The 24,480-nt window shown below is 40.2% G+C and overlaps 1 protein-coding gene across 1 annotated transcript in view; it reads right to left on the reverse strand.

Annotated features, from left to right (window-relative positions):
* The window catches only part of FSD2 (fibronectin type III and SPRY domain containing 2), a 382,625-nt gene that overhangs the window by 315,178 nt on the left and 42,967 nt on the right, over window positions 1-24,480 (reverse strand). The window contains exon 4 of the mRNA XM_069222558.1: window positions 4,958-5,191. Coding sequence (XP_069078659.1) covers window positions 4,958-5,191 — 234 coding nt within the window. The remainder of the gene's footprint in view (window positions 1-4,957; window positions 5,192-24,480) is intronic.

Consider the following 24,480-nt stretch of genomic DNA (forward strand, 5'->3'; position numbering starts at 1 on the left):
TCCTTCATCTTCAAAACTTGCTGCATAATTTAAGAAACCATCATGAATAGCACCCGCACTTATCTTGCAGACAAGCTGACCATCTCTGGTGGCTCTTGCCACATCTGCAGCATGGCCACCACCAGACTGAAGACTAGGAAGTGTTAAAAAAAAGAAACAAAAAACAAGGCATCTTCCATGTATACACCAAGGATCTGGAACAACATCACCATCTCCATAAGGACCAAAGCTGTTACATTTATTGAAAGAAATTCTTTAAAGAACACTAGATCACAATGCAGTAACAATCAAATAACCAGTGAGCTCTCCTATTATTAGTTGACTGCATGCTTGTCTTTGACCTTGTAAAGTGATTTGCTAACTTTTTGGCTGAGTTTGTGCTATGCAAATACTGCATACATCTAGCAACAGATGATGTAGCCATGACACAAGTGTTTCGCCTGCTCCTTGTGGGTGGACAACTTTATAAATTATTGGTTGTAGTCGTGGAGGAAAGTTGATTTCTATTTTTTTCTGCATTAGGCAATTTTAGTCTGATATCTCAGATGCTTCCACCCAATTTCTGAGTGCTCTGGATGGAAAAGATGTTTCTTTGAGCCTCCTTGAATCTGCACATTCCAACTAGCATAAAATGATACTCAATTTCGGGCAGCTACATCATTGATTATGAAAAACCTAGTGGGTCTGATTTAATGCCCAACTTGTTGTCATTGAAGATCGGTCGAATTTTACCTATGAACATCATTCATTCACTTCATTCCGCTCTCTCCACTGTTGACACCTGTTTTCCATAGCTTGAGTTATGAGTTATTTCACACGTTGGAATCACCACAGTGCTATAATGTACAGTTTTGGAAGGCAAGTGGACATTTTAAGGGACAGTGCTAAAATAATATTATAGTATTGCTAACTCGCCTGTGTTCTTTGCCAGTCTCCCACATATACTTATGAACCATACACCATGAACATGCACACTCCCTACCTGACTAATATCTATAAACTATGTAATAATTTTCTCCGAAACATTCTAGCACTGTAATAAAAACAGTAATATGTGCAGATGTAGTCATTAGTAATCTCACGTTTTAAATAAGCATCAATTCATTCAACCTCAGTGCATATTTTGGTAAAAAGAATAATAATAATATATTTTTTCTTAGAAGGTTGGAACCCGTTGACATTGCTGAGCTGTCCCTCATCCACGACTGGTGCTCCTCTACAACCCACTAGTTTTGCGAGTTTTGTAGAGCCAAACACAACTGGAAGCAGTGATGATTGGTGAATCTTTAAAGTGATATGGCATAAATACTGCCCTTGAACGAGCAAGAAAAGCGCACCAGAACAATTGTTAAGTACGGTTCTAAGGTCCTTCCCAGAGATATTTCAAAACAGTATGCCATAAGTTTAATTGTATAGCACAATTTTCATATAAATGCACTTAAAATAGATTCCAAGGGGCCCTAACAAAATATTCCAAAACATTTGTGGCATGATAGACTTGCCTCACAATTTCAGGGGTTATTGGGGCCTACTTAGCTCAAAAGGTCTTTGAGAAATGATGCTGTAGCATTGGCTAAACCACGTTATGTCACAGATGTGGGTAAACAAATCTGGTCATGCAGTTGCACATGGCCTATGGTTTACCAACGAAACTTAAAGGCCCCCCCTGCAAAGTGCCTATAGGGTGCTCCTCCCCCCTAGACAGAGTCAGGGCCCTACAGCCCATGCACAGTGTACTGTCCTGAGGAGGCACCCTAGAGCTCGCCCCCTCCCCACACACCCTGGGGGATGTGGCGACCTGTGTTACACCCATGTGTAAAATGAAAAGTTAAACTAATCTCACAAGGTGTAGACAGCAGTGCTAGATAAGTCCCTCATGCCCACTGAGTAGTGTTACTGATCAATATTTACACACAGCTGACAGGATCAGAGAACAGAAAGGTTACGCTGGTCTTATATGCTCAGGTCTCAGACAGCAACAGTGGAATTCTAGATTTTTTTCCCCAATATAGATGATGAAATGCCTTCATGAAAGTCGTGGAACGACAACCATATATATCAATCTATTCACATTACGCTTTGTGTACATGAATAGCTATATAGAGCAAACACACATTCTGATACACCACCCCAGCACTACTGTCAACATGGGGAGGCAGGTTTGACTTGTGCAACTGTCAGCTTTAACTTTACTAAACTTTTAATTGAATCAATGTTGAACACACATACAGAGATTTTTTTTTCAATAAATGAAATGTTTTCGTTTTGTTCCCATAATGTTACCTTAAACTTGTTCATACTACCAGTTGAGAAATCTCGATCAATGTATTGTCTAAAAACTCTACACCCTCAAATAACTAATTAACTTCAAATGCAGTGGACTATACATTCCCCTCAAGTCAGTTATTATCAAATGCCATTTAACATATGTACCTATCTTATAAATATAAACTTTGCAAATTTAAAATACTGTATTAACTACTGCCAAATGTTTTAAAAATACAAATCGTTTTAATAAAGCAACGTTTAGCATTTTTAGTCATTAGTCTTTAACATGCAAATGCGATGCCAAAGATAATTAATTCAAAATGTTTTGTACGAATAATTCTAACTTTCAAACACAAAAGCATACACTGGTCAATATCCCGCTTATGCCCTGCACCCCAATTTATTCTAATTAATAAAACTGCTGCACCTTTGATTACTGGTTTGCAATCTAATGCACCACAATCCTCAGTCTTTAGTGTGCTAAGAATTTCCTAAATCCACTAAGACTACCTCCACTCAACTATTTCACAGCTGTATGATCTTAATTTCACTAATGTGAACAAGGTAGGACATACCAGTTGGTTGCATCTATTCAATTACAACGCCATTTCCTCCTCGACTTCAGTTTCATAATATACATCTCATTGTTTGTCATTCCAATGTAAATCATACAATAAATGATATATCAGTAATATTATAGGATAACATTTTTAGGATGGACTAAATGAGTAAGTGGTTGGGGTTATGGTAAGTGGCAAATATTAAGGGGAAAGGGTTTAGGTAGAGATACGGGTCAATGGATAACGGGCAAGGGCATAAGGGATTAGGAGTAAAGATGGAAGGTGTAAGGTTAGACATGAACAATAAAGGTAAGGCCTTAAGAGAAAAGGTAAGGGGTACAAGGCAGTAATTGGTAAAGGGTATAGTTCAAAGGGTTAGGGGGCTGGGGGGGCAACGTGTAATAGGATAAAGGAGTTAAAGGTAAGGTAAGGAGTAATGGGTAAGGAGTAAGGCATAACGAGTAAGGGGTTACGGGTAAGGGTAAACCAAAGTGAAGTAAATGGTTAAGGCTAAAAATGTAAGGGGTCGTGAATAGGGGAGTAAAGCTAGAGGGTAAGAGTAAAGACGAGGGGCTAGGAGTAAGGTTGAGGGGTTGAGGATGATGCAGTAAGGAGTTAGGAGTAAGAGTAAGGGATAAAAGTAAAAGGTAAGGCGTTTAAGAAAAGGTATGGTATCACTGGTATCACTTTATTGTTCAGTTACTTAAAATCATTACAAAGAACATAATTAGTAATATTTACATAAACTTTGAAAACAATTTGAGAGAGAGAGAAGAGGTAAAAAAACGATCTGTAAAGCAGGAGTGGGTGTTTGTCTCTGTTTCAACAAAAGCACTCAGGTTTCCTTTGGCCCTGCAGGAGCCTTGGTGTCCACCCCCGCTGACAGAGCAAGTCGCTGCCTTAGAGTTGTCACGTACTTTTCACATCTGGAAAGCCTTAAGGAGTTTAGTAAAAGGGGTTAAAAATAAGGGGCTGAGGGGGGGAGGTCCTTTGTAAGAGTCTACTGAATATCGAGAGGGATCCAGGTGATTAAAATTACATTAAGGTAAACACAAACACATCTGATTTAGTTCAGGGAGGGTAGATTATATTAAAACGTAAAAAATGATTTGTACTGAGCAATTATGACTCACACATCCATAGATTTACTGGAGGAGTACGGTTAACAATGACAATCCAAACCACAATAAGTGGGTGAGGTTTTCTTATCCGGTCTCTTTATTCCCAGCCTGTCCCCATCCACCCTGGTGCCACCCATCTGCAGTCACTGCTCTTGGGAGGTGCACCCACGTCACAAATGGAGTGCCTGAGAGGCTTGTGGAGGGACAAAACGTGGAAGAGGGGCAGACATGAATGGGAGTCAGAAAAGCTCCTGAAAACAGACAGGCAGCTGAAATGCAAAGGGAACATTGTATATTTTGCTTTGCAAGCAAGTGAGCAGCATTTTCCTTTAAGAAAACTATCTTTCAAATAAACTCATAAATGTACCTGCAAAACAACCTCTTTTCACATCATCTTGACACATGCTTGCAGAAACACAGAACAGCCCAATGTAAAAAGAATCATTGCTGGTTTTCTTCAAACGAGATTTGAATTAAAAAATAGGGGTTTGAAACTGTGAAACTTCCGTTCAGGAATATCAAATGCTAAAGCTTTGTACTGGAAATCCAATCATATACTTCTGAATGTTAATGTCAGTCTTCTCTTCTGATAGTCTCATCTGTAGTACGTTGTGCATACATATAGGAGAACGTATTTAACAATAAATGGCACGTTTATACCCAAGGGCGAAGCTGATCCCACCAAAACCCGAGAAAATAATTTCTGCTTTAAAATGTAGCATTACTGAGTCAATAACGAGAGTTATTAGCCTGGCCCTAATCTAAGCATAGGGAGGGTAAGGGACAATGACTAAAGTGACCCCAAGGTCATTGAATTTATCGACACATTCAGACTCTAGTGTTATGTTTCTTCCCCTGACCTTCTCAAAAGTCAATTATCTACACGGCTTGCTGCAACTACTGTTAGTTATGTCATACACTCCAGGGAATCGGATTGCCTGCCCCTTACTCAACATTCCAACGAATGAGCTACTGATTGTGACAGTCTCACTTCGCTGGTTCTCTTACCTTTATAAAAGCAACCTTGTCCTTGCTCTTAAACAGCGCCTGAATAGTTTCCATCAGATCCTTGGACGTGTCGAGAGTCTTCCCGCAATCCACGAGCTGCCCATATAGCGCTTCTAGCTTCAGCTTCTTTTCTTCTTCCAGTGCCTGAGCTTTTTCATCATATCTTTGAGCAAGAGTTTGCATTATTTCAGTGTAGTTCATCTCAAAGTTCTGCTCCTGTCTTCCAAAATTTTCCTGTGAAATATGAAATGTTAGTACACGAACCATCAAAACATTTATAGCTGGTAGGATTCATGTAGGGCTTACTATGCACTAACTAACATTATTAGGTATCAAAAACCTTTGTTTCCCAGTGCGGATGTAGAGCACCTTTCAATTTTACTACGTAGTAAATCCATAAGGAAAGAAAGCCAGACATGTTTTAAGGCCAATTGCCCAGGGCCCCCACCTTCAAAGGAACCCTGGTGGTCTCTCTTAATGCCATGCCTTATTTCTTTATCACAACCTCTCCCTCCCTTCTTTGTAATTTTAAGGATATTTAGGGCCCCAGGCAAGACATACATCAGCTGTTTTCCTGTGATTCCTTTTCTCAAAGTTTAACATAGTTTAATATTTTTAGGCACTGTACTAGCATCAGTTACCACACAATGACTAATACATTTCAAAATTGTTAAACACAGGGTGCCTCATTATATGTCTTGCACAGGACCCAAAACATCCTTAATATGACACTGATACAAGCAAAGTCACATTCATTAATGCACTCAAGACAGAGGCATGCACACATACACACACTCCAAGATGCCCAAACCATTTTTAATATAAAAGTAACTTATTTGATAGCTTAGTTATTATTTTGGTTCTATATGTCTCTAGGAAACATTTGTGTAAATCTCTAAGCTCAATGATAGCATTCTTCTACAAGTGTCCTGCCTTTTCCATGGATTAACCAACCAGCTGCTTACTCTGCAGCGGAATCCACCGTTTGGTGGTATCAAAATGCTCTCGGGTGCAGTGCGATTTAAGAAAGTAGAGTTGCTCATAATATGAAAAGAGTCACAATTGTGAGCAGAGTAATTCATTTTACATTACTGATTATTCTGTAATTGATCGGTGTGTAGCTCCACCTCGCACTCAAAAGTGGCTCTGAAACTTTCACATGCAGGATAACAAAGGAAGTATATAAAGGGTGGGTGCCTTGAAAAATCAGCATGTGTTTTGTTTGAACAGTTTTTCAGTTACACACCATGAGATTTTAGGAGTAAAGTAAGTAAAGTGAGTTTATAAAAGTTATTGGGTGAAACACGCTCAAATTTTTTCATTATTCAGTTCATGCCATTCTCTTTGTATTGTGCAGCAGAAGCAACAATAATTATGATCTCAGAGAAATAAACTACTCTCACCTCAAGGACTACAGGGACTGGATTGTGATTCTCTGGGAGCTGTGACAGTTACCTGAATACTCCCCATAAAGCTCTCTTCTACTGGCCTTTTTTCTCCACCTCTACTACCCTGTCCTTTCTTCCCTCTAGCCTTTACATGGATTTAACATGCCTTTGACTTTGGTCCATTTATTGTCTCTTGGTGTTTTAGCCAGTAGTCTGATTGGACCTTGTAATGTTGTGAAGTATTTAAATAAAGCCCACATTATGCTTGAAGAGGTATTTTAGGAAAGTTATGTGGGGCATACTCATGAATGTACTTGCGGCTGAAAATACCTCCATTTACACATGTCAGGAAATTTCAAAGACATTCCTGCAAGGGCACAAAATGATTTACTACTGAGAACGTCTACTTTATTATTGTGGAAAAGATGCAGTTGTAAATCACACTCAAAGGGTCGGAACTGGGCCTTACAAGACATGGCCTACCTTCGACGTTCAGGAATGAACACAAAACATGTATGTTTGTGGATAATACCATACTCCGATCCAATCCTTTCACTTCCTGGAAATTTATTCCAAAGGTTTACTCTAAAGGCTGGGTAACTTCCAGGATGGGAAGGGAAACTGATCAACAAATAATCTGTTGAGGGTGTGATGGAAGGGTTTTCTCTTTGGGGAAAATGTGTTACCCACATAGCAATTGAACAGGAGGCTCTATTTCCACTGTACAGATTTCTACTTTACATAGAATTTGCAGAGGGGGAAGAGGATCCTGTAGGAGATGCCACAGGACATTCCAAGTAGTATGCCTGGTGAATAGCACAAAGCAGCAAATCTCCACCAGTAAATAGGTGGATTGCTACAGGTGCATATTTACTACTTCACTAGGGTTGCATGTTTAACATTGTGTGAATACACTCCAAATATTAACTCTTGAGCTGCCTAGATCACACTGAGGCAAAGCTCCATCTGAGGAGAAACCGTCCAAGTATGGCTTCTTAGGATGTATGATTAATGTTTTCACAACAATAGAGATGTTATTTAGGAATATACAACATTCCTTTTACTTACTGGGGTCTGATGCACTAAGGTAATTACACATGTGATGCAGTGAAATTTTAGTGATGTCCCTCAAGTCACAGTAGTCATTAATATGTGACACTATGAATTACGTTAAACAAAGTACAAATGGTGTGAATGTAGAAAGAGGCACTGAGAAATCAGTGTAGATGTGCATTTGTTTAGACTAATGTTAGAAACCCTGGTGGTATCAAAATAAAACTAAAGGTTTGATGGATGAAACTGGTATTAGGAGGTAATTTAGACTAATAGTAGGTATTGAAACAATATTGAATTTCTAATGATGAATGATTTAAATATGTCTGCAAAACTAGGGGGCTGTAGTTCTATGTTATACTGACTGAAATGTATTGACAGATTTATTTCATATAAAGTTGCTAAAAGCTAAATGCTAATGAATTATTAATGTAGAAATTATAGTGTGTGTAGTATTAAATGTGTTTTATTTGATGTATTATTGTGCTGTAATAATTCACTTGCATTGGCCTAAGTGGGGCTTGTTAGGCCCTGTTTTTCTTGACTGTGCAGAGAATGCTGATTCATTTCTTTAAAGTGACCTTCTATTCAGATTTTATTCCCATGAGAAAACTAGCTCTGGTAATAGACCCCTATTGTTTTAGACATAGAGTGAAGATGAACAACGTTCTCGAATGTACAACATCCTGAATTGTGGACTGATATTAAATACAATTGTTTCAAACTCTTGTGGAGCTACATGGATGGAAGATGTTCCCATGACAGACTTGGGAAAATATTGAACTGTTGCAGTTTGGAGTCCTGTGATAGATTTCTATTGGATGATGCCCCTTCAAAGTAATGTTGACTGTCATCTTTGATGAATCAGAAATCTGTATGAGCTTTAATGTACTGATGACCAGTTGGACTTTTAGTCAGACCCCAGAGAGATCGAGATTGATGAGCATCCTGCTTGAAGATGAGCTATTGAGCCCTTTAGAAAGGTATCTTTCTCTCTTGATTTGCCCCTTTGAAATTCCTTACTAGGATTTCGAGATTTTCTTTTACCCCTTACCTAAGACTCTTGATCGAGCTTGTCATCCTGATGCTTTCTCTTTTCAGCTATGTTTGACCTATTTTAGTTGGTAGCCTTTTACCTGAGATTACTTTATTGCAAACTCTTTTTACCCTTTTTGTGCTTTTTGTCTTTTGCCCACATGTGTTTCGCCCCACACATGTATTTTCCCAATCTGGAAGGTTGTAGGGTTTCTCTTGTGCCCAGCCAAATTTTGACTCTGCTAAATTGAAATTGACTTGATGATTGTTAAACCTCAGCAAAACCTGACATTAGTATGTCAGATAAAATTGCAAATGTTTTGTACTCTACTTATTTAACTTATTTATTTATTGATGATGGTTTGCCTAAACTTATTCCGTCCTTTTGGGCAACCGTTGGTGATCCTGTAGCTTTATAATTTTGCCTTGAGTGTTGTCTACATTACTTTGAGCTTGAGTTTGTAATAAATCCAAACCCCTAAACTTTATTCTTGACTGGCTGCATTGGTCATGGTGTGTAACTTGATTAGGTGTGTACTGAACTTGTGTTAGTGGTTTTACCACACTCTATGTGATTGCCCAGCCCAAAATTTGTTCACCCCAAATTCTGTCCTCTGGTCCGTTATGAAGACTGATGAGGTTCCAGTGTTGTGCCTACAAGTGATGGATGTGTGAGCATTAATAGGGTTTTGCGCTTGTATTGCTTTGGGCCTAAAGATTGCGGTAAAGTGTTATGTTGTGAAGTCCATACATAAAAGGGAGCGCTTAGGTAGTCCAAAATAATTTCAATGAGTGTTAAAAAAATCCAGTAATACTATAACATTTCTTATGTCTTATCATATGAAAATACAGTTTTTCTTAAAAATCCTATGAAGCGGGAGCCATAATTTTGCATTTCAATCCAAAATTGTTTGGACTACTTAAGCACTCCCTTTTATGTATGGATTTTGTTATTGGGTATATGGTCCTTGAGCAATAGGACCATTGGGAGGGAGAGTGCCGTATCATTACATTCTAAGCACTAACACCTGTACAGGTGCTTGTTGGCCATTATTGCTCTTCCACTGTCTTTTGATGTTGTGAAGTGTTTTGCACAATAGTCGTACTCAAAGTGATTGTGGCGCTTGATGCAAAAAAAATCTGCAGTTTTTGTTGTTGTAATTGACAGGTCCATCATAGCCTAAGATCCCTGGATAACGCACAAGTGTAGAAGACACTTGGTTAATGTATTGCTTGCAGTGAGGTACTTGTCATGAGACGTTGCTGACAGTGCCAATACTTTCCTTGAGTGAGTGTGAGTCACTGCTTAGCATTTGGTGAATCCTAAGGGCACATGGAGGATCTGTATCAACCACAGTGAGAATTGCTGGTCAAGTTTCACTTGTTTTGAAATCGTGCAAGCTACAGCAAATAAAGTGTATCTTTATACAGCTTTGAAGTGTGTGAGTTCCTACCCTGTAGTGTGCAGACAGGTTGTTGGTTTTTGCTTGCAACATATTGCATAAGGCGTATATGAGCAATTGTGTGAAAGACAATTGAGAAGGGACTGCATTGCTGAAAGAAATGTGTGTGACATAATTTTTTGACACGCTGGTATAGGTCTGTTGGTGTGAAGCCGCACTGCTATTAGTGGACAGTGCTGTGATGCTATTGGTTGAGAACATCGAAGGAAAAGGATTTTGGAATTGAAGTTACTTTCTGATTCAATAAAAAAGTCATTGTGATTAACTGGAGTTGACCAAAAATTAAATTCTCTAAAGCATTAGGGTCCATGTCTTGAAGATTTTCCTTTCTTTGGGCTTTGGAGTAGTAGAGGTAAGTGCTCTTAGTCAATGATTTGTCCTTCTGGAGTAATCAAATTTGGGATGGAATTTGTGCCATAATTATGCATTTCTGATATTTTATTTTGGATAAATATACTGCTATGTTAAGATTGTATATTGAGGTAATACATGTAAGAATGTAGCAGGCACTATTTCCACTTTACCTCTTGCTCAATGCATGTTGACGTTTTTTAGAGGCTGGTTTAGCCTCTCAGTAGGATATAGTCCCTTTCTCAGTGTGGTCAGGAATAGGTGTCTGTATACTGTTTTTTTTTTTTTTAACATTGTGTGATTTGTAATTTGCCATTTTAATCTTGTTTTTTATTATTTAGCTTGATGCTATATTTCTGTGAATCCATATTCATAGTTGCAGCTATTTATATTTTGTTGGTGTGTCTGTTTTTATTTTAAATAGGATTTTTGTTGCATTTTTTTGATGTTGCTTGCAAATCTTTGGAGGTTATTTTTCTATTATTGGATTTTAACGTGTTGAGTGTATTTCATATTTTCTGTTCTATGATGTTATGTGGATATCCGTAGGCATCCCAAACTGCAAAAAAACATATTTTAAATGAACTTAAAGTACTAACGAGTGCGTTAAGGGGAGATGTGCTCATTCCAGTTAAAGAGGGTATAGAGACCCCACCCGAAGGAACTCCAGCTTATTATGAATCATCTGTCAAAGGATTTCAAGCATGTGTGTGGCTTGAACAATGGTGCAAGATTACTGAAAAAGAAGGTGCTTTAGCATTTACCTGTCATGGAACATTTAATTTGAGAATTTTAGATATTTTGAGGCGCGTATTGTATGAGATGAAGCTGCCTCCAAGACCCACACAATTTGAAGCCTTTAGTATCTGGGAATTCATAGCATGAGAGAATATGACAAATAAGTATGATAATAGAATGCCAAAAGCTAGATGGAATGCAGAACAAAAAGTATGGAAATCAGACAGACTTGAGGGAGTCAGAATGTTTCCAACTGTTTCAGAGGAAGAAAGTGAAAGCTCTGAACCTAAGACTAGAATGATGAAAGGAAAGGCAGAACAGGTAACAGAAGCTGAGGATAAAAAGACAGTAACATATGACAATGATTCAGATGATGAGCTTATAAATCAGATCCTGATGAATCATCTGCCTCTATACCACTGAGTTGAAGTAGAAGCAAGATGTGAAGCAGCATAAAATGTAACCATGAATGTGACAACTGCTCCAGTTGCACAGACCTTGAATCAGATGGTGCCGGGTACAGCTATAAATTTGGTGACACAAGTTCATATAACAAACCTACCAGTTCAGAATTTTAACATGATTCTGCCTGTGCCAAGTTCAGTTGTAAACCAAGTTGTGCCAAATTCTAATGTGAGTCAAATAATGCAGTCACCTTATGTGGATCTGCCTGTACAAAGTTCTGCCGTGACTCAACCTGTACCAATGATTAGTCCAGTTCTGTTAATGTCAAATTCAAATGTCAAACAGGACAAGTTTCAGTACTGTCTTAACAGAACAGAGTGCAGGAATGACAATTCCTCAGAATCAGACAAATCATATGGGTCCTGATGCATTGGCAGTTCCTATGACTACAGGTTGAGTTGTTCCTTTGTATGCTTCATGTACATCTCGAAGTAATGCCTGTTCAATAAATATCTTGGCTGTTCCTGATATACCATTTACATCTGCTGGGATATCACCAATTGGTATGCAGCAATCAGCCTATTTAAACAGTTCAGAGATGGAGAGAATGACTTCTCTTGTTAGACCCTTGATCCCTACACGAAGTACAGATCTAAACCCGATGACACGTCAAACAGGACGTAGTCCTACTGCAAGGTTTTCTCAGGGAACCCAACCTTACTTTATGTCTAGACCTGAACAGATCCTAAATACACATTGCAGTACTCTGCATGAGAAGTACCTGTTAACACGCCAGAGAATATGTCGAACTTTAATACCCGGAGTCAGCAGAATGTAGGACCATTAAGAGAATAGTAACATAGGTGTGCTATGTTTCGCTGCAGAGCAGTTGACTAATTGGTTAGACAATTTGAGTCCTCAAGGTGCGACAGGTGTGGCAAATTGCAATGCCAGAACAGAAGAGACACCAAAAAGAGACAGATCAGTGAATATGCCCAGATTAAAATTGGAAATAAATGAGATGATTTTAGGAATGTTAGACACAGCCCAATTGGAAACGCACACAGAAAATGAACTACGGTTCACGTGAAAGGATGTTACCCAAGGTGCAGGACAGACTTCTGAGAAATTAGTTGAACTAGACAAGAAATATGATGTGGATGCAGAAGAATCAAAGTCCTTAAAGAGAAGTAATAGATTATAGTTTAGCACAAAAGATACAGTTAATATGAGATCTCCTGGAATGAAAATGTACATTAAGGAATTGATTATAAGCATTTAGAAATGCAGAGCTGTAGATAAGTAGGAAAGTAGATGGGAGAAGAAAAGAGATCAGAAGAAAGCAAAGCCAAAGGTGCCTCTGACAGGAGCTAATAAAGCTGAGGACAATGTGAAAATGGTGCCCATGAGAGAAATACCAGGTGAAGGTCCTGTTCATGTTCCCTGAAGTAGGAATGATATCTTGTCATTTACAAATGATTATCTGAGATTGAGAGAAATGCCTGTGGAATGGTACAAGCAAACAGAGAGATTTGTGAAACTTTCAAAATGCCTGTGGGAAGATTTGAATATGTTGTTTGACATTGTGTTTCCAACTGATTGGTGGACTGAATACAAAGTGAATGTTGATTGGCCTGATAGTGAACCTCGAAGAAACCCAATAACGGGAGCGCCATCTGAGAAGGTGAAGAAAAAGTATTAAAATGTGATAGAATTTCTGAAAAATAAGGTATCCCTAAAGGATATTGATTGGCAAAAGATTGAGAGGACCGCTCAGGAGTTAAAGGAGTTGATTCATGCTTACTACAAAAGTCTTTCAAACAACATAGTGGTATAGAGACTATGGAAGTCAAAAATATGGGTCATTGTGTGTTCAGATTTGTGCATGGATTGAAGCCAGACAAAAGTGAAATGATTCAGCAGCATCAAACCGATTGATGAGATCTTGCAATACACAACGTATTGCAGTGATGAGTTGGAATTGAAGCAAAATACGTTAAAAGAAAAGGTGATGGTCATGCAATTGAAGGCTGCACAGAAGGCTAATCAGAGTCCGCAGATGATGATGAACACTGGCGGTATGCAAAGAGTACCACAGCAGGATATGAATGTTTTCCAGCCTAGAGGTAGAGGACGTGGTGTTCAGGTAGATCAAGGTAAAGTAAAGCTGGATGCAGTGTATCCACAAAACACATTTGTATAATATGTCACCTGAGACAATTGCTGGAATTATCCCTTTGACAAATTGTCTGATTGAATAAGGAATCCTGAAAGAGATATTGAGAAGTCCATGTAACTCACCCATTCTAGGACTGCAGAAGCCTAACAGAAAGTACTGCATAGTCCAAGACCTGAGAAAAGTGAACAAGATTGTTCTTATATATTGTCCTGTGGAACCGAATCCTGCAGTGATTTTATTCCAAATTCCCTGTGAAGCAGAATGGTTTTCTGTGATTAATCTTTGCCAACCATTCTTTTGCATACCACTGGTGGAGGAAAGCCAATTCCTCCTTGCATTCAAATTTTGTATTTTGCCGAACTCCTCAAGGATGTAGTGAGTCACCATCCATTTTCCACCAGGTCCTAAAAAAGAATCTGGAGTCCCTTAAGACATCCGATTATTCAGTCTTGGTCCAGTGCACAGATGATCCGTTGGTAGCATCAAACATGCGAGAAGCATGCAGAAGAGATGCAATTGCTCACCTAAATTATTTAGGAGAAAATTGACATAAGGTCTCCCCAACCAAATTACAGTATTGTAAGAAAGTAGTTCTGTGTTTAGGTCACCACATTCTGAAAAGTGTGCGGAAAGTGTCACAAGACAGCACCTCAACAATCGTGAAAATGAATCCCTCTGTCAGACAGAAAGACGTCTGAATGTTTCTGGGAATGGTTGGCTACTCTCTTCAGTGGACTCCAAACTTTTCCCTTTTAACAAAGCCTTTACAGGGGCTGACAGACAAGGATGTGTCTGATCCGGTACCATTGCATGACAACTGTATACGTGCCTTCGCAGAGCTGAGAGAAAGCTTATGCCGAGCCCCAGCTCTGGGAATGCCTAAGTATAATGAATGTTTTTCTTTATTTTGCTGTGAGGGAGATGGATGTGCTCTTTCAGTTTTGACACAGCTGCATGGAAATGAGAACAAGATTGTGGCTTATGTTTCTGCTATGCTTGATCCTGTGGCATCAGCGATGCTTGGTTGCCTGAAGGCAGTTGTTGCTTTAAGCATCAGCATTGAACAGTGTGAAGACATTGTTATGGGTCATCCCCTGAATGATTTTATTTCCCACTCAGTGGAAATTTTCTTAATGAGTACAAAAACCCAGAACCTGACAAGTGCCCATTTGACCAAACCAAGACCTGACATTCAAGATGTCCTCTTAGATGAAAACGACTATTTTCGCTTTGTTGATGGCTCCTGTTTAAGCTATAAAGGTGGTACACTGAAAGCTTTTTAAGCAGTTTGCACGGTCTCAGATGTGATAGAATCCTCCTGGCTTTCAGGAGTCTTTTCTGCCCAAGTAGCCAAATTGGTCCTTTTATCAGAGCATGCTGTGTTTCTGAACAGCTTAAAATGACAATTTTCACTGATAGTATGGTTCTGGTGTTGTTCATGATTTCAGACAGTTGTGGCCCCAGAGAGGGTTCATGACATTCTCTAGATCCCCTATCCGCAATCGTGACAGGATTTACAATCTGTTGAATGCATTATAGTTGCCCACCAAAATTGCTTTTGTCAAGTGTGTGGCTCACAGAAAGGATACTGACTGTGTAACCTTAGACAATACTTACGGTGATGAAGTCACCAGATACTGTGCCCTTAGTTGTACCTCCTTCAATGGAGAATGGAATAGAGAGACAACTGATGAGACAAGTCAAATTATTCTGTTAACCGCTTTGATACATGGAGGAAGTAATGAGATTGCAGGAAGAAGTGTAAGAAGAAGAGCAGCAATGTTGGGTCACAGCAGAATTTGTTAAGAGAAATAAAGATGATGTTTGGGTTTCAAGTGATGGAAGAGCAGTGTTGTCAAATAGCTTCCTATCCCCTATGTTGAGACATTTCCATGGACAGGCACATATAGGTAGAGATGCAATAATCAGAGCATTCAGACAAACATGGTGTAGCCCTAGATTCAGAGTAATTGCAGAAGCTTTATGCCACAGATGTGTCACATATCACAGATTAATGAAGGAAAATGCACAGTTGTTACACTGAATCACATTGGTGGATCAGGAGGACAGTTCAACAGAATGTAGCTGGATTTTATTGAGCTTCTGGTGTACAATGGTCTGCGATATGTCTTAGTCATCATATGCATTTTGTCACACTGGGTTGAAGCCTACCCCAATAGGAGAAATTAGTAGTTGGGAGAAATGGGAGTTAATACCCCGATTCAGATTCTCGACTTCTCTAGAATCAGACAGAGGAACTCATTTCATCAGTGAGGTCCTAAAAAATGTTGTGTGCGGCTTACAAGCTGAGCAAAGATTGCATTGCAGTCATCGACCTGAAGCTTTAGGACTTGTAGAACAGATTCATGGAACTCCGAAATCCAAACTGCAAAAGTATGTGCAGTCACAACGTTGAAATTATCAGAACGCTTTGCCTCTTGTGTTGATGTGTAAGCACAGTACACAAGGCAGAAAGACTGGGTTATCCCCTCGTTAGATTATCATGAGGCGAGCCATGAGAGTGCCAGCAGTGCTGAAAATGTGCTTGTGAACATTACAGAGGACTTGGTGCTGGATTATTGCAAATCACTGGCTGACATAGTTGGTTCTTTGTCTCATCAGATTGGAGAAGCTACAGCACTGCCACAGCAGGAGCTTTGTCATGACCTACGTCCAGAAGACTGGGTCATGATCAAGAAGATTGTAAGGAAAACATGCTTGACAGTGAAGCTGAGTGTCGCGTAAACAGAAGATTAGAGAGAAAGAGAGTACAAAGTCGAAAGTACTCAGCTCCTGAATGGACATATTTTGCTGCAAATGACTGAGAGAAGGAGTTTGCAAATTGTTTCTTTAACGATTCAAGTCCAGTTCAATATTCTTGAATTTGAAATTGTGTTGGAGTTGAACTTTGAAATCTCATTACCGCTTGATGCACAAAGACATTACATTTGGAAAGTGATTATCAGTGATTATGAACTGTGCCTTTATTAGAGATTTTTGCATTCTTAGTAGAAGCTTTTTGAACATTTGCAAGTAGAGATAACTCAATTAACTTTCTAGAAGATCAAGGAACTTTGTGAATAATTTGCATATAAAGAGACTATTTTTGATTTTTGCTTTGGTTACAAACAAAAAGGACTTAAAGAGACCGTGATATTTTAAAGACACTGTATTTTGGATTTTTTTTATTTTGATTTCTTAATTCAATCTTTTGTCTGAAGTTAGAGAACTCACAGAGTTGAGTCGAAATAGAGGTAGTAAATGTAGATCCATATGTATACGTTTAGTAGTAGTGACAGTATTCATGATTATATTATTGCTTATTTGATTGAGTTTGCCCTTAGCAAATCGTTCAGAGAAGATTATATCCACAAGTGTCACAATTTTAGCAAATTCCATTTCATATCAGAATCCATTTTACAATGATTGGAGATATTTACACACTGATGGTTCCAGAGGTGATTTATCAGCAAATGATTACTACAACTGCTGTATGAGTATGTCTGACACCTTGGAAGTTAGAGATTGCTACATTTGAAGACAGTTGCCTGCATCAGTAAGTGAGGTAATCACATATCACAGTTTGCCTTTAACCTATGGAATTTCCTGTAGTCTGTGTATAACACTGTCTTATCAGCACTTCTATTCTAATTATGATCTGCTGTGTTCAATTGTCCCCCATCATGAAACAGTTAAACAGCATTGCAAAGAAGAAGAACATTCACACAGTGGGAAGTTTCTTTGAGCCTACATTGACATTTGGTACAGGTTATGCTCACAACAACAATTTGACCTGTGTTCTTTGCCCAGTACAAAAGGAATTCATTGGACAAGTTGAGGAGAGAAAAAGATCAATGAAAGCAAAAATAGCAAAGGGACTAGTTTTACAAAATTGGGACAAGGATGCAACACATTCAGTAGCTGGAAATCAAGAATTCCTGGCTATAGATTGGCAAAATGTAAGGACGTTATGTAGATATAGACCTAGATCAAAGACTGATGCACATTTTGTAGGAACTGTTGAATGCAGACATGTGTTTTTGTTTGAGTGTTTGGACTTTTATGTAAAATGGTCATGAACCCACCATACCAGGTGTTTATTTCATATGTGGGAAAAATGCCTATTACAAGCTGTCAAAAGGCTGGTATGGTACATGTTACCTGGGAGTAGTTTGTTCCAAAGATCTATCATCTGGACCATTTTAATGATCCAATCTGGAGTGAAAAATCAAACACCAGAGTCAAAATAGGAGCTAGTGCTTCAGAGATTGTATGAGACATTTTTGGTGCCATAATTCCATCTGTAGGTATTATCTTGAATGGTCTCAAGATTAGAAAGCTGTCAACAAAAAAGATAGCTTATCTACAGACACTACAGGTGCATATTGTTAATGGACATGGAAATGGTTGCTGTGAGATCAATAGTTTTCCAAAATCGCCCTGCGTTAGACATTCTTCTCGCAAAGGAAGGCAAAGTTTGCAAGATGTCACATGCACAACAATGTTGCACTTACATACCTGACAACAGTAAGGATATAAGAAAGTACATTTCAAACATTATTGACTTGCAACAGGGCCTGAAAAAGATAACAATGACAGGTGCATGTTTAGAAATAGGTAGTATTTTTTCAGCTATCGGAAAGTGGTTTGGAAATCTAGGTGGAGATATTGTGGGAACCATTTTGAGGCCCTTATTGATCATGGTCTTCTGTGCCCTAGTTACAGCTGGATTTTACAAAGTATTCAAGAAGCTGAAGGAGAGAAGAGCCAAGAGTAGACACAGAAAACAGGATATTGAAATGGAGACTAGGAGAAGCATATACTATAAAACTATTAAGCAGTTGGATGACTTCAGAAGACTTTACCTGAATAAGCCTCTAACATTTTGAGCTGTGTCATTGAAAATGGGAGTTGGAGTATTTGGTTATGGCTTGATTCGCCATCAAAAGGGGGACTGATGTACTTGAGATTATAGTGATGTCCCTCTTGTCACAGTAATCATCTATATGTGATAGTTTATGCTTTATGTTAACAAAAGTACTAATGGTTTGAATGTTTTAATGTTAGAAACCCTAGTGAAACCCTTGATGGATTAAGCTAATATTATAATGGAATTTAGACTCTAGACTAATAGTAGGTATTGAAACTATATTGAATTTCTAATGACTAATGATTTGTGCAAAACTAGAGAAATGTAGTTCTACGTTATACTGACTGAAATGTATTGACAGAGTTATTCCAAATAAAATAGCTCATATCTAAATGCTAATGAAGCATTATTAATGTAGAAATTATAATTTGCGTATTAAATGTGTTTTATTTGATGTATTAATGTGCTGTTTGATTTACTTACATCAGCGTAAGTGAGGCATGTTAGGCACTGTTTTTCGTGGCTGCACAGAAAATGCTGATTCATTTTTTTAATGTGAGCTTTCTATCAGATTTTGTTCCCATGAGAAGACTAGCTTTGGCATTAGACCCCTATTATTTTAGACATAGAGAGAACTGCAACAATGTCCTTGAATTTAGAATACCCTGAATTGTTGACTGATATTTTATACAATTGTTTCAAACTCGTGTGGAGCTACATGGATGGAAGATGTTCCCATGACAGACTTAGGAAAATATTGAACTTTACAGTTTGGAGTCGTGTTATCTCAATTTCTATTGGATGATGTCCCTTGTATATAATGTGGACTGTCATCTTTGACAAATCACACTTTTATTCAGATTCCCCAGAGATCAGATAGATGAATACCCTGCCCAAAGATGAGCTGTTGAGGCCTTTGCAGAGGGGTCTTCCTCTCTTGCTTTGCCCCTCTGAAATGCCTGAGACTTAGAGATTTTCTTTTACCACTTATAGAAGACTCTTGATTGAGCTTCAGTCATGCCGAAGCTTTCTCTTTTCACCTACTTCTTACCTATTTTAGTTAGTAACCTTTTTCCTGAGAAGACCTTATTCCAAATTATTTATGCCCTTTTTGTGCTTCTTGACTTTTGCCCACATGTGTTTGGCACCACACATGTATTTCCGTGATCTGGAAGTTTGTAGGGTTCCCCTGTGCCCAGCCAAATTATGACTCTGCTAAATTATAAGTGACTTGATGATTGTTAAACCTTAGCAAAGCTTCATATATGTATCTCAGATAATATTGCTAATGTTTTGTACTCTACTTATTGAGTGCATAGCTTTATTAATGTTAGTGTGCTTGAACTTATTTAATGGCCTTGGGCAACCTTTGGTGATCCTGCATCTTTATGATTTTGTCTCGGGAGTTGTCTACATGACTTTGAGCTTGAGTTTGTAATAAATCCCTTAACTTTATTCTTGACTGGAGTTTTTCTTCCATGACCACATTGGTCATGGTGTGTAACTTGATTATGTTTGTACTGAAATTGTGTTAGTGGTTCTACAACACCCTATGCTTGGTTCAAAGATCCGTTGACCTTGAAGGGCATTGATTTCTGCGTAGGATGAAAATGCTCTAGCACGTCTTACCATATTTACTCATGTGTTCTAGTTCTACTAGACCTAGGTACAACTCCACACTGCTTTCACCATTTTGGAGTCTACAGTTATACCTAGGTGAAAATGTACATGTGAAGAGGTGGAGCATTCTATATGAGTCTAAAGTTACTTCTTGTAAGTGCCCACACATAGGTACACACATAGGTGAAGACCATTACCATTGTGGCAGATATCTTACTAAGGCTTTTTTTCAACTGGGGTTTGGGAATCCTTAACCTGGAAACTAGGTTGGAGCCCTTTAGAGAACTCCCCCTGTTTACTCTTACCCCCACACTTTTTCTGATGGGGACCCTGCCACCTTTGGTGGAGACTGCCCCATACCTCTTCTGGACCCTGATGCTTTCCCAATGGTCCGCTTCCTGAGCAAGCTTTCTGGGGTCAGTCAGCTTGCTGCCAACTAGGTGCTGGCAAAGCTCTGGAAAACAAATACTATACAAGTGCTCCCAAATAATCAAATTGTAAAGCCCCTTGTAGGAAGCTGGCCTGGTGTGTGGTGGGTAGCTAAGGTACTTACACATTATACCAGGTCCAGGTATCCCTTCATAGTGAAGTGTAGGCAGTGTCTAGAAGCCAGGCTCTCTAGAGGTAGCTGTGCATGAGCAGCCACAGCCTATCTAGGAGATATGCACACAGCACAGTCACACTGCACACAATACCAAAATTACTAAAAAGGAAATACTCCCTTAGGAGGTAGGTAAACACACTACATATGTACACTAGTAATCAGAAAAAGTCATTTAAAAGGCTAGAAAACATTGCAAATGTAGATCACCAATAGTGACCTTAGGGGGAGCCCAAACCATATACTAAAAAAATGGAATGCGAACACAAGACCCCCACCTAGGTAAGTGGGATGTGTAGAGGGGAGCTGGGAGAACTAGAAAACCACAGCGGAAAGTAACACAGCACCCCCCCCCCAGCGACCCCGAAAGCAGGAGTAAATCACTGGAACGTCCCCAAACCACCCAAGAGGATGAAAAACAAGAAAAGAAGACATCCAGACAAGAGTGCAAGGAACCAGCAGAAGAAGACCTGTGGAGAGAGGCGACCAAGTCCAAAAGTGTCAGTGAAGTCTAGGAGGAGTAGGAGCTACTACAACCCAGCTTACTTGCAGGCGTTGGTTGACAGTGAGGAAGAGCAGGTCAGCACTGCAGCCCTGGCGCCAGAGAAGAATTCCTGATGGATGCAGAAGATGTCTTAAACTGTAGTGCAGATTGCAGATGGGTGTTGGTGCAGGAATTCCATCAACAGGCTTTGGCAAAAGCAAACATGGGGTTAGTGGAAAAGTGGTGCTGCCGGGGACCAGCAAGGCCCAGGAGTACTCAACCCAGGAGGGGGAGTCACAGGGGACCCTCAGCGACACAGGGGACCCACAGGAGTGGAGAAAGCACCCACAGGAGTTCCACAGGATGGGGGACACACAAGTTGCAGAAGGAGCCCACCCAGCACTACAGAAAGGGATCCCACGCTGCATCACAGGAAGGAGTGCTGGGGACTGGAGCCACACATTGCCTGAAGATCCCTTGGAGGAAATGCTAACACGCCTTGGCAGCTGCAAGAGATGCGGTGCATGGGGGTACTGTCCTCAGTGAGAAGACAAGGGCTTACCAAAGTTGTACAGCCGGCAGAGAGGACCATGGGGACTACGCCAGACCACCATCCCTGAAGTTGCAAAGCTGGCAGGAGCCGTGGAAACAAAGTTGCAGAAGAGTCTTTTTTATGGATTGCAGCATTGATGGGTCCAGTCACAGTTCCAGTGCCCAGAAGTGGAGGTTGCAGAGGATTCCTGCTGGAGTCTTGCAAGCTGGATCTTAGGACCCACCCAAGAGAGAGACCCTATGTAGCCCTGAAAAGGGGATTGGTCACCTAGCCACATAATCATCTATCAGGAGGGGGCTCTGATGTCACCTGCCTGGTCATTCAGATGCTCCCAGAGGTCCCTGCCTACCTTGGATACAAGATGGCCGAACCCAGGGACCCTTGGGAGGAGCTCTGAGCACCACCCCTGGTCATTCCCCTTTCCATTGTCCAGTTTCGTGCCAGAGCAGGGACCGAGGGTTCCTGAAACGGTGTGGACTGGTTTATGTACGGTGGACACAATATGTGCCCATCAAAGCATACCAAAGGCTTGGGGAGGCTACCCCTCCCAAGCCAGTTACACCTTTTTCCAAAGGGAGAGGGCACCACCTCCCTCTCCAAAAGGAAATCCTTTGCTCTGCCTTCCTGGGTTTAATTAGATAAAGCAGCATGAGGGCAGAAACCTGTCTGAGGGGTGGCAGCAGCTTGGGCTGCCTGGAAAACCCTGTCAGACTGGTGGTAGAAATCCTGGAGGTCCTCTAAGGAGCCCCCAGAGTGCAGGAATCATACTTCCAATACTTGCAACAGTATTGGGGTATGATTCTGACATGTTTGATTCCAAACATGCCCAGGTTCGGAGTTACCATTATGTAGCTGGACATAGGTAGTGACCTGGTAACATACAGCCATTATGGAGAGAGAGGAGGGTTATCATGAATCATTCTAGACTCCACCTCTCATAAGTCATGACTCCTCTCCACACTCAACGACTGTAATAAAAATCTCTCCCTTCTACAGGCAAAATGTGTTTTCAATAACACAGAGGGTGTATTTTCCTAAAATTCTACAGTCTTAACTATATAATTTGGGGTCTGATTTAGTGTAAGGTGGTCTTTACTCTGTCCTTCACAGTGGCAGAGGAAATTACTACTGAAACCTCAAGCAACCAGAGGGCCACCATATTTAGAGATCATCCCATGCCTAGCAGTGATCTTGGTGTGTTCACAAGTGCCACTGCCAAAGTGGCACCTGTGGTGACACTGAAAGTTTGGTGTGTGGCTGCTGTCCTGTAGATGGCAGTGTACCAAACTTCTTTGTTTTTCAAAAAAAGGCACCCAAAGTGTGAATTTGTTTTTAAAAATGACCCTAACACCCCTAGAGTGTTGGCAACTTTTGACAAAACTGCAAAAAAAGTTTGCTAAATTTTGCTCTGATCCTTCAGGGGTGGGAAGGTGGATTAAGGAAGGATAAAAAACATTGGGGGTCATTACGACCCTGGCGGCCGGCGGTATGTTGGCGGTAACACCGCCAACAGGCTGGCTGTGTTCCGCCAGCAATTATGAACGTGGAGGAATTGCCACGGCCATACCGCCGGCCCCTCCACTTTCCCGCCAGGATTCCGCCTGGCGGTCATAATCCCCAGGGCAGCGGTGCCAGCACCGCTGCCCTGGGGATTATGAGTCCCCGACTGCCGGCCTGATGGAAAGGCCGGCGGTAAGGGGACTTGGGGTGCCCCTGGGGGCCCCTGCACTGCCCATGCACTTGGCATGGGCAGTGCAGGGGCCCCCAGGCATAGCCCCGTCGCGCATTTCACTGCCCGAATTTCGGGCAGTGAAATGTGTGACGGGTGCTACTGCACCCGCTGCACATCAGCATTGCCGCCGGCTCTATTACGAGCCGGCTGCAATGCTGATGTGACATTTCCGCTGGGCCAGCGGACAGTAACACTGTTACCGTCCGCTGGCCCAGCGGAAATGTCATAATAGGGAGACAGAAATACCGTCGGCAATGGCGGTATTCTGTCTCCCGCGGCCTTAGCGGTCTTTTAAAAAGACCGCAGAGGTCGTAATGACCCCCATTGTGTTTTCAATGCTAGCTTCCACAGGAAACGTTGCACTATGCTTTAGTAAACATTCTTAACGAAATAACAACATATGTGGAATTAAACTAGAACTTGACTCAGAGATGTGTGTGCCTTTGCTCGGTTTGGAGTAAATCTTTTCATTAGTGTTTCAAATAGGTAAAATGGAGCTTTGAAGACCATGGGTAACACATTTGAAAAAAAAACAAATCACATAGAAGAATCAGCATTCTAATCTAAAGTTATTCTCATCTAAAGTTGGATTCACCAATCCTCCGTAGATTTGGCAAGCCAGGCAATCTACTTATGTGGGAGCAACTGAAAAAGGGTTTTATGGCCACCATTACAGGATGCCAGTCTCCAAACCCTAAGTCCTGAAAAAAGGCAAATTTGCTCTTAGAATATTTAGATAATGTAGTTCTGTATATTGTTATTTCAAGGCTGCATTGGTGCATGTATCTACATGTGCTTTTGGTGCAATGTTTACTATATCAATATTACTCTCTGTAATGGGCAAAGTAAAACACAGTTTGGGTGTCAAAGTTATCCATAGCAAATGTAATTGTTACATTTTTTAATCTACAACCATGAACACTTTATCACCCTATTTTAAATAGTGAACCCATTCCCCTATGGTATGCTACTTTTTACAAAAATGTGTTAATACTTTAGGAAAAAAGATAGCTTATCAAGCATATCATGGGGCAAAATGGGTACAGTATCA

The sequence above is a fragment of the Pleurodeles waltl genome, chromosome 3_1 (genome assembly GCF_031143425.1).
Source record: "Pleurodeles waltl isolate 20211129_DDA chromosome 3_1, aPleWal1.hap1.20221129, whole genome shotgun sequence".
NCBI classification, from domain to species: Eukaryota; Metazoa; Chordata; class Amphibia; order Caudata; family Salamandridae; genus Pleurodeles; species Pleurodeles waltl.